The sequence below is a fragment of the Apteryx rowi genome, unplaced genomic scaffold (genome assembly GCF_003343035.1).
Source record: "Apteryx rowi isolate R43461 unplaced genomic scaffold, aptRow1 scaffold_1202, whole genome shotgun sequence".
Lineage (NCBI taxonomy): Eukaryota > Metazoa > Chordata > Aves > Apterygiformes > Apterygidae > Apteryx > Apteryx rowi.
This window is the reverse complement of record NW_020447423.1, coordinates 56,591-68,766: the sequence shown is the minus strand read 5'-3', so window position 1 is coordinate 68,766 and position 12,176 is coordinate 56,591. Positions and strand designations below refer to the sequence as shown.

The window sequence follows — 12,176 nt, the reverse complement described above, 5'->3', positions numbered from 1 at the left end:
CGCCGACTGCAGACGCCCGCGCCGCCCTCAGCCCCGCCTCCCGCAGGCAGCCCAGCACCGGGACCCCGCGCAGCGCCGACGCCGGCCCCTCCACGGCGCCTCCCGCCCCACGGCCACAGCGCAGGCCAACGCTCATCTGTGCGAGGCCCGCAGCGGCCGCCCCGCCCCCGGCCGTGGCCCCGGCCAGGCGCATGCGCAGTCGCTGCGCCTCCCCAGCGAGCCGGAGCGGGGGGAGCGGGGCTCCGCCCTTCCTGCCTGGGAGGGAGGAGACGGGGGCGGGGGCGGCCGGAGCGGCGCTGTTCAGAGCCAGACGGGAAGATGGCGGACCTGGAGGAGCAGCTGTCCGATGAGGAGAAGGTAGGGGCGGGCGGCGGGATGCTGCGCCGCAGCCGGGCCGAGCCGCCCTTTTGTGTTCTCGCTCTCCGAGCCTCGAGGCCGCGGGGCGAGCTCGGGCCTCGTCGTTTGGGGTCTCCGGCAGCCGCGGCGTTTTGTATTTTTGGCTTCTCCCTGCGCCCGGGCCTGTCAGTCAGGGGGCGGGAGGAGGGTCGGCGGGTGCAGGGCTGGGCCGGGCCGCGGCGCCGCGCCGGGCATCCCCGCCGCTCCTTGTACGGTGCGACCCCGGCGGGCAGGAGCCGGTCCCGGCGGGGGCGGGAGCGGGATCCGGTGACCGGCGGCGGCCGGCCGGGAGGGGAGCGGGGCCGCCGGGCCTGCCGCTCCCTGCCGCGCGGCGGGCACGGCCGCCGGGTGACGGGCGGAGGGTGCGCGGGGACCGCAGCGAGAGGGGGAACAGCCACGCAGGGACCGTCCCCTCCCCTCCCCTTCCCCCACCTCCGCTTCCCTTCCCGCGGCCCCGCGCCGGTGCCAGCTGGCTGCTCGGAGCGGCGGGCTTGCGCCCCGGGCCTGGCTCCAGAGCAGACCCGCGGCGTCGTCGCGCCCTCGCCCACCTCCCGCGGTCTCCGGGAGTAGTTGGGATACAGGAGATTTGGGAGATGGGGAAGGGGGTGGGGATGGGCAAGGCTTTTTTACTTCCTCTTAAGAGAGACAGCAATTGGGGAAGTCTGAGGTCAGGGAGCAGGCGGTTTGTATTAACGAGCTGTGTGCCATCTCTGCTTATGGCTGTTGGAAACTTCTCTAAGTTTAAGACAGATTTTCCTGAAAATCTCTCCGAGTGGGGTGTCTTGTAAGACCCCAATTATCAGTGCTCCTTATCTTGTGTTGGATTCAGGCTCATGGCAGCTGCCTGCTTCAGAACTTGGGTGTGGTAGTTTGTGTAGATGATGGTGCACTGCCCATGTCTTTATGTAATGCACAGTGTCATTCATTTCTGATAAAAGCATAGGTTTATATGGCTGTAGAAGCTGCTGAGATGATTTAAATGCGGGAGACATTAACGAAATGATGTTTTAAACTTCTCTGAAGTTAGAAGAAGGATGTTTGAAATGTCTAATTGGTGGTGACAACAAGGCAGGTGTTCTGCGTGTTTGAGGTTAACAGGGCCAAGTTTCAGAACAAGAGATGCACTGATGTGCTAAGAGACACATAGCTCCATGATCTCACTACCTCTTCCCAGCAAGAGTCTTTAAAACTCTGTGTCCTGCTCTACCTAATTCACATTCAAATACCACTTCTGCATTGGTACGAGAAGTTAGGTAACCAAGAAATATATGTAGTAGTCCATTATTTTGTCCTGTAAGAACTTCTACAAAGTAACCCTAATCCACTGCTTTGTGGATAGAGGGTATGCTTGAAAAAACTTTGACTAAAAGTTATTTGTGGTACTATAAGATACAGTGACAGTTTTATTTTGCCTCTGTATAAGTTGAGAAGCACTACCTGTGCTTCTGTGACTGATACAGTTAAATACTGGATTTTCTTCTATCCATTAATTCCAGTTTCTTTTTACTCGCAAAATGAGTGCAAACATTCTGGAGTCTCTTTCTGCCTCAGCATAAGCAAATGGAATCTGCACTTTTCCGCTGTAAATTTAAACTGGCCTCCTTGTAGAGTGCTTGGAGATTGGCAAAGGAGATCTTTTGTTTCCCGTGTATTCTCTAAGTGGGATCTTTCCTACCCCTTGGTCCAGCCTTAGCTTAATGTTATTTTGCTGCCTCATCTTAAAAGAAGGTAGAGGTGCAGTGCTTTCTTATCCATTTTAAAGTTTTAGCAACTCAGAGGCCTCGGGGGGGGGTTTCTCTCTTTTTTTCCCCTGATCCTGTTAAATGCAACTTTACTGCCTTTTCTTCTTTTTTCTTTCCGTTTTTTTCAGTAATGATGCTATTAATTCCTTTGTCTACTTCAGTTGCATATAAAATTGATTGTCCTACATGATTGGAATTTTCCAAGCCTGGCAATCTGTTTTATTGACTAATAAAACAAAGATGGGTAATGCTGCAAACTCTTGCAAAAATAGGCAAATGTCCATGCAGATCTTGTGATACCTAAAGATTTTCAATTTCCGTAGAAGAGGTACTTGCCTTAACTTGAGTTAATCTGAACATTTTAGAAAGTGTATCAGATTTAATATATCTATCCATTCTAAAACAAGTGTTCGCTGTGTACTGCAGCTCCCACCCAATGTTCAGAAAGACTTAAGTGGACAGGTTTGCCCTCTACTGGGCTATTAAACAAGCACTGCATAAGGAAAGAAATTTAGAAGTACATATTCTTACTGCATGTCTTGGAGATCTTGAACCAGTTTTCTTCAGTTTGCCTGATTTCTCATGTCTTAATTGACACTTGTTATGAATGATACAACAAATGTTTTTGAAATTAAGACTTGTCTAGCTCCATACGTGTTCAGTCATTCACTTTTACTGAGCTAAAAAAACCTACTGGATAGTTTTTGAAAAGCATACCCTTCTCACCCATCCAGTTGGGACTATAATGTAAATTTAGGAGTAGAGGTAGAGAGGCAAATGCTTGTTCTTCAGGAGGAGCAAATCGCTCTGTTCCTCTCTACACTTGTTTCCCCACGATATGAAACAGACTAATATCAAGTCTGACTTAGCTGATTTTGGTAGTATAGGTAGTTTTGATAGAAACTTAACGCAGGTCAAAACTGCTGAAATTTGGGAAGGGAAGAAGGTGAATAAAAACACCAGAACTTTTACTGTACCAGACTCATAAATAAGACATCAAGTGATCTAGTGACAGCAGAAGTTCTGAAAGGTCCCAGATTCATGTTTTGCTTCATGTATAGTCAATAGTTTTAAGTGCTATAACAGCAGTAATTCCATCTTGCAGGGGCTATACCTCCTCGTTGCTATCTAATAGTTAGTTCAGGATGACAGTATTTAGTATCAGTTCTAACATAATTCAGGTTTAAAACCTACAGGTGTTGGCATAATTGAGAATACAAAAAAATAGGACATGAATTGGAATAGTGAAAGAAATTGGCAAAAGAGTACTATGGTTCAGGTAAAGAAGCTCTAAAAGCAAGGAAGGAGAAGAGCCAGTGTCCAAAACAAAAATAATTTTAATGTGTGAGACTTGCGTAACTTCTTTTGAACCCCATTTTGTTCTTTAGGTTCAAGCTTAGCATAAGAATTTGAAATTTTGGTCATCTTTCTAGGTGGTGAGGATAAAATTGAAAAAGCTTATTTTTTACATAAACCCAACTAAAATTAATGTTCTGAAGAAATATTTCTAGTAAATAAAACATGTAAGATTTGTGTACAGCAGAAGATCTGAAGTTGGGCCATTGCCAGTGAAAGTTACTGGCTTACCATTCAGAACTAGAGATTTTCCAGTGCTAAAAACAGTGTCTGTGAGACACAATGTTTTGTAGTTGTTTTATTCACTTAGGTCACTGAAAGTTCAGAAGCTTTTAGATAGTTGGTAAACCATACATTTATGTTTGGTTTTTCAGTTTATAAATAAAAAAGAGATGTGAGAGGTGGAAGTCTTGAAGGCCTGACCTCTTAAGGGGTATAGCAATGGGAAATCATCACTTTTGTTCCCTTCCTATGGGTAATGCATCCTCTCTTAACAAGTCTTGAATGCAAAAACTGTGCATTTATCCAGCATACTTAAAATGGTTATGTTAAAACTTAGTAACAATTTTTGCAGTTTAATTGTATTCCAATGTCTGTGCAGATTGTTTTTCTACCTATGGCTATATGAAACTAAAAATGTTTTTATGGTTGTATTAGTGCATATATAAAAGCTACAGTTTATCCTCATGAACATAAGCAACGATGAGTGGAAGCTACTGCTTTTAGTCTAAAAGTTACATTTATTAACATGTAAATGTTCATTGACAAATAGTAGCACAAGTGCAAAACAAGACTAAAATTATTTAAATCATAATTAAAACTAGTGATCTAAGTCCGTTTTGGTGACTTGCCAGGATGTGTTTATTTTACTGTTTTTTTTTATTCTTTTTTTTAAAACTGCTTTGTAGAGAGCAGTGTTGATGGGAGTTACATATCTGTGGTGATATCAAGAGAAAATCAGGATACCTTCCCTTTAGGAGAGAAAAGGGGAGAATACTGGTAGGAAAGGGTAACACATCCTCTCCTCCTCCCCCCCCCCCCATGCAAAATAGTTTTCACATTCTTTAAAATGCTCAACATATAAATATGGGAACATGATTTAAAAAAGGAACCACAGCTCCCTCAGTAAGGTTATGTCTCAGTAGTTCCAATTGTTTTAGGGAGGAATATTGACTCAGGCAGAGTTTAACAACAGGTCAGCTTGCTGTAATCATACCAAAACTCTTCTGATGAGGAAGTAGGGTCCCATTTGCAAAAATGAACCAGCATTGTTTCCAAGTATTTCTTGTAGTACTGGGTAACTTTGTGACTTAGATTTTTAGGTTTGGACACCTGGTTTAAGTAATAAAGATGGGTGTCTTACACCGGCGAAACTTTGCAGTGTAGTTTTGTCAGATTGTTCAGGGAAATCTCACATCTTCTCTCAGTCCTTTGAGATGAAACAGTCTATGCCACTAAAATGCGTTCTTTTGTGTGTGTCACTTTACCTTTTCAAACGTTAATATACTGGCAGCAGAACCCATTTTGCAGATGCAAACCATGTTTCCAGTGAGGGAGGTTCTGGTTCAGTTGTTTCCTTAATGCTAACATAAACCTTTCTCCTGAAACTGCTTTAGAGGCATTAGCAGGCTTGTTTTGACAAAATTTGTCATTTGCTTAATGAAAGATTTAATAAATATGTTCTACCCTATCCATATGTTCCGAACCATTAATTTTTGAAAAGATCTGGAATTCTAATTTCTGGAATTACCCTGGATGAGATATGGAGAGTATAGATGATCAGGAGCAAAATATCCTGGAATTGATTTGAAGGATTTGAAAAACCTCCTCTGGGTATAATTGCAGTGTAATTTGTTACTTAAGGTAAAGTTTTGCAAGTGTTCATAATGTACTTTTTTTTAATATAGTTCATCAGTGTATACTTTGCTTTATATCTAAAGGTGTAACTTTGCTAATGTGTCTAGCAGGGGGCCTTGTGAACCGTCTGGGTCTTGTTATATTTACGTTAAGAATGGAACTGGAAATACTGTAGCAGGTTCAGATAACAGGTTGAAAATTCTTTAATACTTAAATGTGAAAGAACTTAGTTAATGTTTGAGCATATCTTCTGTTTAATTACCACATTTTCATAGCTGTCTTATTGTTAAGTTAATGTTTTTCCATGAGTAAAACATAACAGAAGTTGAGTGAAGGGAGTTGTTTTTACAAATGGGAGGTTAGGCTTAATAGCTGGACTTAGAATTTGGGTAATGTTTTGAGTCAATTCATTGATAAGAATGAGGAAGTTGGGAGCGCTTTTCAGACTGATATGGAATTCAGTCTTAGTATAGTCTTAGTATAGCAGTCTTCCCAAGATCAAGATTTTTATGTACCTAGCTAAGGAACGATAGCATTTTGACTTGGGTTGGAGATGAATTACTTAAAGACATGCACAAATACGCTTGAGACAGGAGGACAGAACAGAAATTTTAATCATTTTGTCTGCTGGAAAATGACAAAATAGTGCTCAGCATTGGCTGAAAAATTGGTCATATACTGTATGTGTAACTGTAAATAGCTTCATGTATTTGTAGAATCATATAGGCTGGAAGAGACCTCTGGAGGTGATCCAACTGCTGCCTGATCAAAGCAGGCCAACATAGATCAGGTTGCTTAGGGACTCGCCCTTTGAGTTTTGAATATCTTCAAGGATCGGGATTCCACAACCTCTCTGAGTAACCTATTCCAGTGTTTGATTAACCTCATGATCAAAAATTTTTCCTAATATTTAATTGGAACTTCTCTTGTTACAACTTGTGTCCGTTTCTTCTTGTTCTATCACTGTGCACATTGGTTTTTGACCAGTTTAAAAAAATTATCTGAAGCTTGAAGATGAGTACAAATGAAACCTTGTATTCCAGGTTTAAGACAGCAAGTGATTTCTATAAACTGCAGTTGATACTTCTTTTGTAACTAGTAGTCTGAAGAAAGTAGATATTTATTTGTGGATTATAATTTGTAACTATGTCATAAAGTGTGTATAAAACACTGTTGCCTAAGCACTATCAAAAGCCCAGTTCTTATTGCCCTCGTGCTTGCAGAACTCTTGTGAAAGGTTGCTACTCAGGAAACCTCATAGTTTAATTAAGATTTTTTAAAAAATGAACCCAAAATGGAGAATAGAACAGATTATTGGCAAATAGAGCAATAGAAGCAGAAACAGTGATTTGTGATATAGGAGATAAGGTTCCATTGCCGACCAAAAGATTCATTAGCCTGTAATTCTGCTGTGAAATACTGTCTTTGGTTGATTTTAATATTGGCAGCCAAAGAAGAATAGGATAAGAAATCTTGCTGCATTATTTAGCGCAGCAATGTATTTTTCCTCTGATGGCTTGATGTAATACTGAGTTCCAGTATTACATCCTGAAAATTCCAGTTTCTGAAAATTAGGTATAAAAAATGTGAACTGATTAAGCAGAAATGAAAGCAGTTTTTCATCATATGAGTTTTTTTTTTTTACCCTTGATTAACAAGCTTCTGAAATAGAAAGCATTTGAAATATTTTGCTCTTAATTTGTTAAAAGATATTAAAGCTTTCAAACTAATAGGTAACTTTGAGAGAGTTTGGTAGGTAATAAGTAACTTTGAGAATTTTAAGACATTAGAAATATGGGGTTGGGGGGGAGATTCAGTTAAGGTGGCACCCTGTTGTATGACTTTTTAATAAAGGAATTTTTCGTAGAGCAAGATCTGATCTTTGTTCCTTTTCTCTCCCCACTGCTTTTGAATCCAGGCTTGATGTGCTTGGAATAACTAATCATAAATAACGAACTTGGAATAGTACAAAGGATCATTTAAAAATTTAGCCTTTGTCATGGAAAAAATGCCTTCCAAACATGAAACAAGCTGTTGTTAGGTTATGATAGATGTCGTGTGCAAAGACTTTTGGGAGAGAGATCTAGTTGCTACACCTGAGGAGTGTGTGTTGAGCTGACAGAATATCTTGATTCTGTATATGCAAGATAACACTCTATCAGGTTTTTTTTCTTTGTGAATTCTCAGTTAGTCATACCTTATGCCTTTTACTGCCCAAACAAAAGTTAGTACTTTTGGTTTGTACTACATGTAAAATTTGACTGCTTTTTCAGTTTTCAGTGAATGATTCTTGGAAGGTTGCTACTTCTGTGCTTACTATCTGATGTCTGTCTGACCTGTGAGTGAAGTATACAATTGCTTACCTTTATAATGGTTTGATGATTGATAAGATTTAATAAGTTTATATCAGACCAATGAATGCATTAGGCCTTCTTCAAATCATCGGGGAGTTCTATTTAGCAAAGGGGAATGGTAGTCTCTAGCTTACTTCCCAAACCAATATTTTAATTCTTGGGTTGGTTAGGTATTTTGGGGTTTGACCCTGTAATGGAATAGGAAGTACTGAAGAATGACTCTTGAAAACATTTTGAGATGTCAGCTATTTAAAAATATGAGTATATTCTCCTGAGACTGGGACTTAATACTAATTTATTGGACATCTCCCCTTTTCTCTTTTTCGATTTTTCTTTTATTCTTTAAATCTAGGAAGTCCTTTGGAAGTTAACTGAAAGCACAGTAGATGGACAAGAAAGGTTTTTTTGTTTGTTTGGGTTTTTTTTTTCTGAATTATGAACATAAGGAGTTCTTAATCTCTGAAACAGCTCTGATATTTTTCCAGTTACTTTCACATATATGTCTGGGAAAAGGGCTACATTAATGACAAAAACCTGAAGTAAAAACACTAAAGAAGAGTGTTCTGTACTGCAAATTTGGGATATGTAGTGCCACCAAGAGTTTTGGAATAGCTTTCATATGTATGTGGTTTTCTTGGCTTACTCATTTTCCAGCCAACTATTGACAAGACATTTATAGGCTTCCAGAGTAATATGACTGTGGAAAATTAATATACTGCAATATATTACACTTTCTGTATTATAATTACCAGTAAAGTTTTCCCATTCAAAGCTTTTAGTAATTGATGGTGATATCAACCTGAAATTTCAGCTTCAGATCTTGATCTTTTAAGGTTTGCAAGCAAAACATATTTGTTTAACTGAGTTGAGACTGATCCAGTTCTTCTATAATGTTCCTGAATTAAAATATTCAGTGGGCGTAAAAAGGTGTCAGATCTGATACGTTTGTTGACACCAACTTTATCTATGCAAAATGACGTGTGAGATTAATCTTCCATAATTTTTTTTTTCTAATTAGTCATGTATGTCATCCAAGTAACATTTTTGCCTTCATACTCCTCAATACAATAACTTTCAAAAATCCTGTTTTTTTTTCATCCTGCATTCCTCCATCTTAATGATCTGGTATATAAAGCAATACTAAGGTATGGACTTTTGTACTATTACACTGCTGTTGAGAGATCCAACAGTCAAAACAATCAACACCTTTCAAAATCATTTTTTGAAAACAAGTCTCATTATCCTAGTCAATTCAGACAGAATACAGCTAGAAAATCTCACATTGTGTAATATTTATTTTTTGTAATACTACTACTAAGTGCTGGTACTGTTGCATACTATTAAATCCTTGTCTATTTATTAAAATAGTTGGGTTTGGTTGGTTGGTTTTGGGGGGGGGATTTTTTTTCAATCCCATATATTATGGGGTTTTCATCCTCTGGAGTTATTTGGATCATTAGCAGTCTCTCTTCCTTTTCTCTTTATCCTTACATTTTTATAGAATTTCAAGCTTGTTAAGTTGGTTGAGAGAATATACATTCTACACATATTTAATGCATCTTCAAACATTAATATGAAGGCAATGTATGTTCAGTTCAGCCAAAGCCAATAGGCGTGGAATATGCCACTCCTTTTGTATGCCACAGAACCACGTTTTTGCTGAGTTTTCTTCCTCAGCTATCCCAGAGGCAGAAGTGAATTGAATTGGTATGCTGCATTTTTCTGCTGAGCTTGGCGGCAAAGCAATTGCAACACTGCTTTTCATATTTCTTACCTCTCTGCCAGATTCAGTGTTTTTGCTCCATGTTTGTGTGAGATGCTGCATATATCGGGATGCTTCTTAGCTATACCCATGAGCATGGGTGAAGTTTCATGAGATGCTGAGAAGACAGTTCACTGTTAACGCGGGATAATCCCTTTCCCAGACCTGTTCTTAGTGCTTGTCTCGCCCTTTGAGGCATTGCTACCAGTTTAGTAAGATGAACAGAAAGAAGCAAAAATTATCTCAAGTCCTGTTGATTAGTGAAGTGAGTTGGTTGCTATGTTTCTGCCGCCTTGTACAGCTGTTTTTAGTTAGATCGGTTTGCTTATCTGGATACTCCAGAACTATAAAAGCGCTGATGATGCAAAGGAGTTTATAAAAATAGATTGCAGGGCTTATTTGGGAGGAGTCGGGGAGATTATTACTTTTGGTGTCAGTGGCAATGTAGTCCTAGATCAGTTAATGCCATTTGTGAAACACCCCCAGCTCTCTTATTTTTAAAAGATGTATTGTAATTGCTGGTGGAGCATCCTGGGAAGTATCTAACCTAGGAATTTAATGAGCAATTGGAGCCAATAATACCAAGTATCTAGGTCTCTGAAGGAAGCCAGTTACACTTTTGTAACATTTTATAAACATTGAAGTGTTTGCAAACTCAGTACTTTCATGTTTGCAATATTGACAGATCATCAGGCACTGTATCTTACAAATGATTTCTGAAGTGGCTGATTGAACCTTAGACTGTGTTCCTTGGCGGACTACATATGTGAGTACAAAATGAGTTTTGACTGGCAGCAGATGTCAGAGCTGTTCTATTGCTCAGTAAAGCTGTGTAATGAAAAATAATGACTCGGCTGAACTCAAAACATGGTAGTTTGAGTCAAATTCAAAACTCAGTAAAACTAGAGAGGTCTTTTGTCTAATATTACTCTAGATATTACTAGCAGGATCTCTCAATGAGTTACATGTTGTTGTCAATGATGTGAATATTGACAGCATGTGAATGATAGGGTCTTGAGAGAATTGAGACTTTTTCATCTCATTTGAATCAGCTTAACTATGTTAATATTTCTGTGACTATGGGCTAGTTTTGAGATGACGCTGAAGCTGCCTGTAAATGGAATTGAGTGGGTCACAGCTAAGCCATTTGCCTAGCCATCAGCAGGAAAGCTTCCTAGAACCAGCAAGGAGAATGGTGGCAGATGGCATGACAACCGGGAATCGCTCTTTACTGTTCCCAGAGCAGAACCAAAGAGCTCCCTTGTGGCAAAAAGTAGACAAGGTATTGCGTTTAGCACATGTATAGGTTGTTGACCTGCGAGTGTGAGATTTCTTTTATTTCCTAAGGAAGCAAGGGCTCTCATAGGAATCCAGGATATAAAAGACATGATACATGATGCTTTGCTCCTTCTACAATGCTTGCTAAATTCACTGATAAAAATAACTGCTGAAAGAAGCTCTTTCTTTCCTTGTGATTAGCAACAAAGTTTTTTTAGGCCTTCTAGAGTGGAAATGTATTGTGGAGGTCTTCTATTGTATTTTTTCAGACTTTGTGCAGTTTTTAGGTAACTAGGGCTTTTTATGTGTACTTCACTATTTCATTTTTATTGCTCTAGAGCAATAAACTTTAATCTGGTATGAGTGTACAGGAAGGGTGGGTCTCCCTGCTGCAGTGAGTTCACAGCTGAACATAAAGTAAGTGATGAGTAGGAAGGAGTAAGGGCAAAGTATGTGATTTCACAGCACCATGCTTCTTACCAGCACATTTTTCCTGCACAGTGTGGCTATTGAGATGCTGTCAGGGTGCCTGACAGACACAGCCATGGTGCAGTAAAGTGTGTTTTAAGCTAAACTTAAGTTTTGGTGCCTCTTTTATTGTTGGGTGTACCTTAGTTGATTATCAGGAAGGAGCATATCTTAAAGTTGAAGCGCTGCTGTAGCGTGACGTTGTCAGAGCTCCTGCGTTTTTTGTGAGCCCTTTTTCATTACCATATATAGGCATGTACACTGCAGAAGGTCAGGCTTTTTCAACCAATGTCAGTTTCCGATTTGCCAGAAACAGGAAGAGTGGTTTTGGGGTACTTCAAGTCACTGTGCTTAATGTCTTTAAAATAAAACAAACTTCATAATGTCTCAATCTGGAAATGATAGACGAGTAGGATCTATCTATGTGTCTGATGACATGCCTTGAGAGAAGATTAGATTGCAAAATAAGGCAAAAGTATGGAAACAAGGCATATTTATGGTAACTTACACCATCCTGTAAATTGCTACCTCTGTGCTTGTGTAATCTGGTGTCTGCAAATACTGTAGTAACTGACTGTAGTTATTTTTTGATAGACCAATTATTTTAATCTCCAGCAGAACAAAATCTGCATAATATCCACCCTGAGCATATACAATAAACTTGTCCTTTTCTCCATCTCTTTTAAGCTTCTCAATTTGTATAAGTTAACCAAAAGCTTTTACTTTATAAAATCAAAATGCTTGTAATTGATGTGAAGATAGCATTTGGTTTCACTTAAACTGAGAAGGTGAATCTGACTAGCTCTTAGCTACTGATATCTGACTTGAATTTAAGCATGCAGTGATGACTGCAACAGATCTATATGTGAAAACTGGGTAGAGAGAGTGCCTGCTGTAGTGAATGCTTCCCTTCCGAATGTTTTCAGAAGTCTTTTTAGAGTCACTTCCTTTCAGCCTGTGCAT

At 39.9% G+C, this 12,176-nt stretch overlaps 1 protein-coding gene across 2 annotated transcripts in view; it reads left to right on the top strand.

Annotated features, from left to right (window-relative positions):
* Window positions 1-281: 281 nt before the first annotated feature.
* The window catches only part of CAPZA2 (capping actin protein of muscle Z-line subunit alpha 2), a 33,526-nt gene continuing 21,631 nt past the window's right edge, over window positions 282-12,176 (top strand). For both annotated transcript variants that reach the window (XM_026090766.1, XM_026090755.1), the window contains exon 1: window positions 282-357. In XM_026090766.1, coding sequence (XP_025946551.1) covers window positions 319-357 — 39 coding nt within the window. In that variant the 5' untranslated portion in view covers window positions 282-318. The remainder of the gene's footprint in view (window positions 358-12,176) is intronic.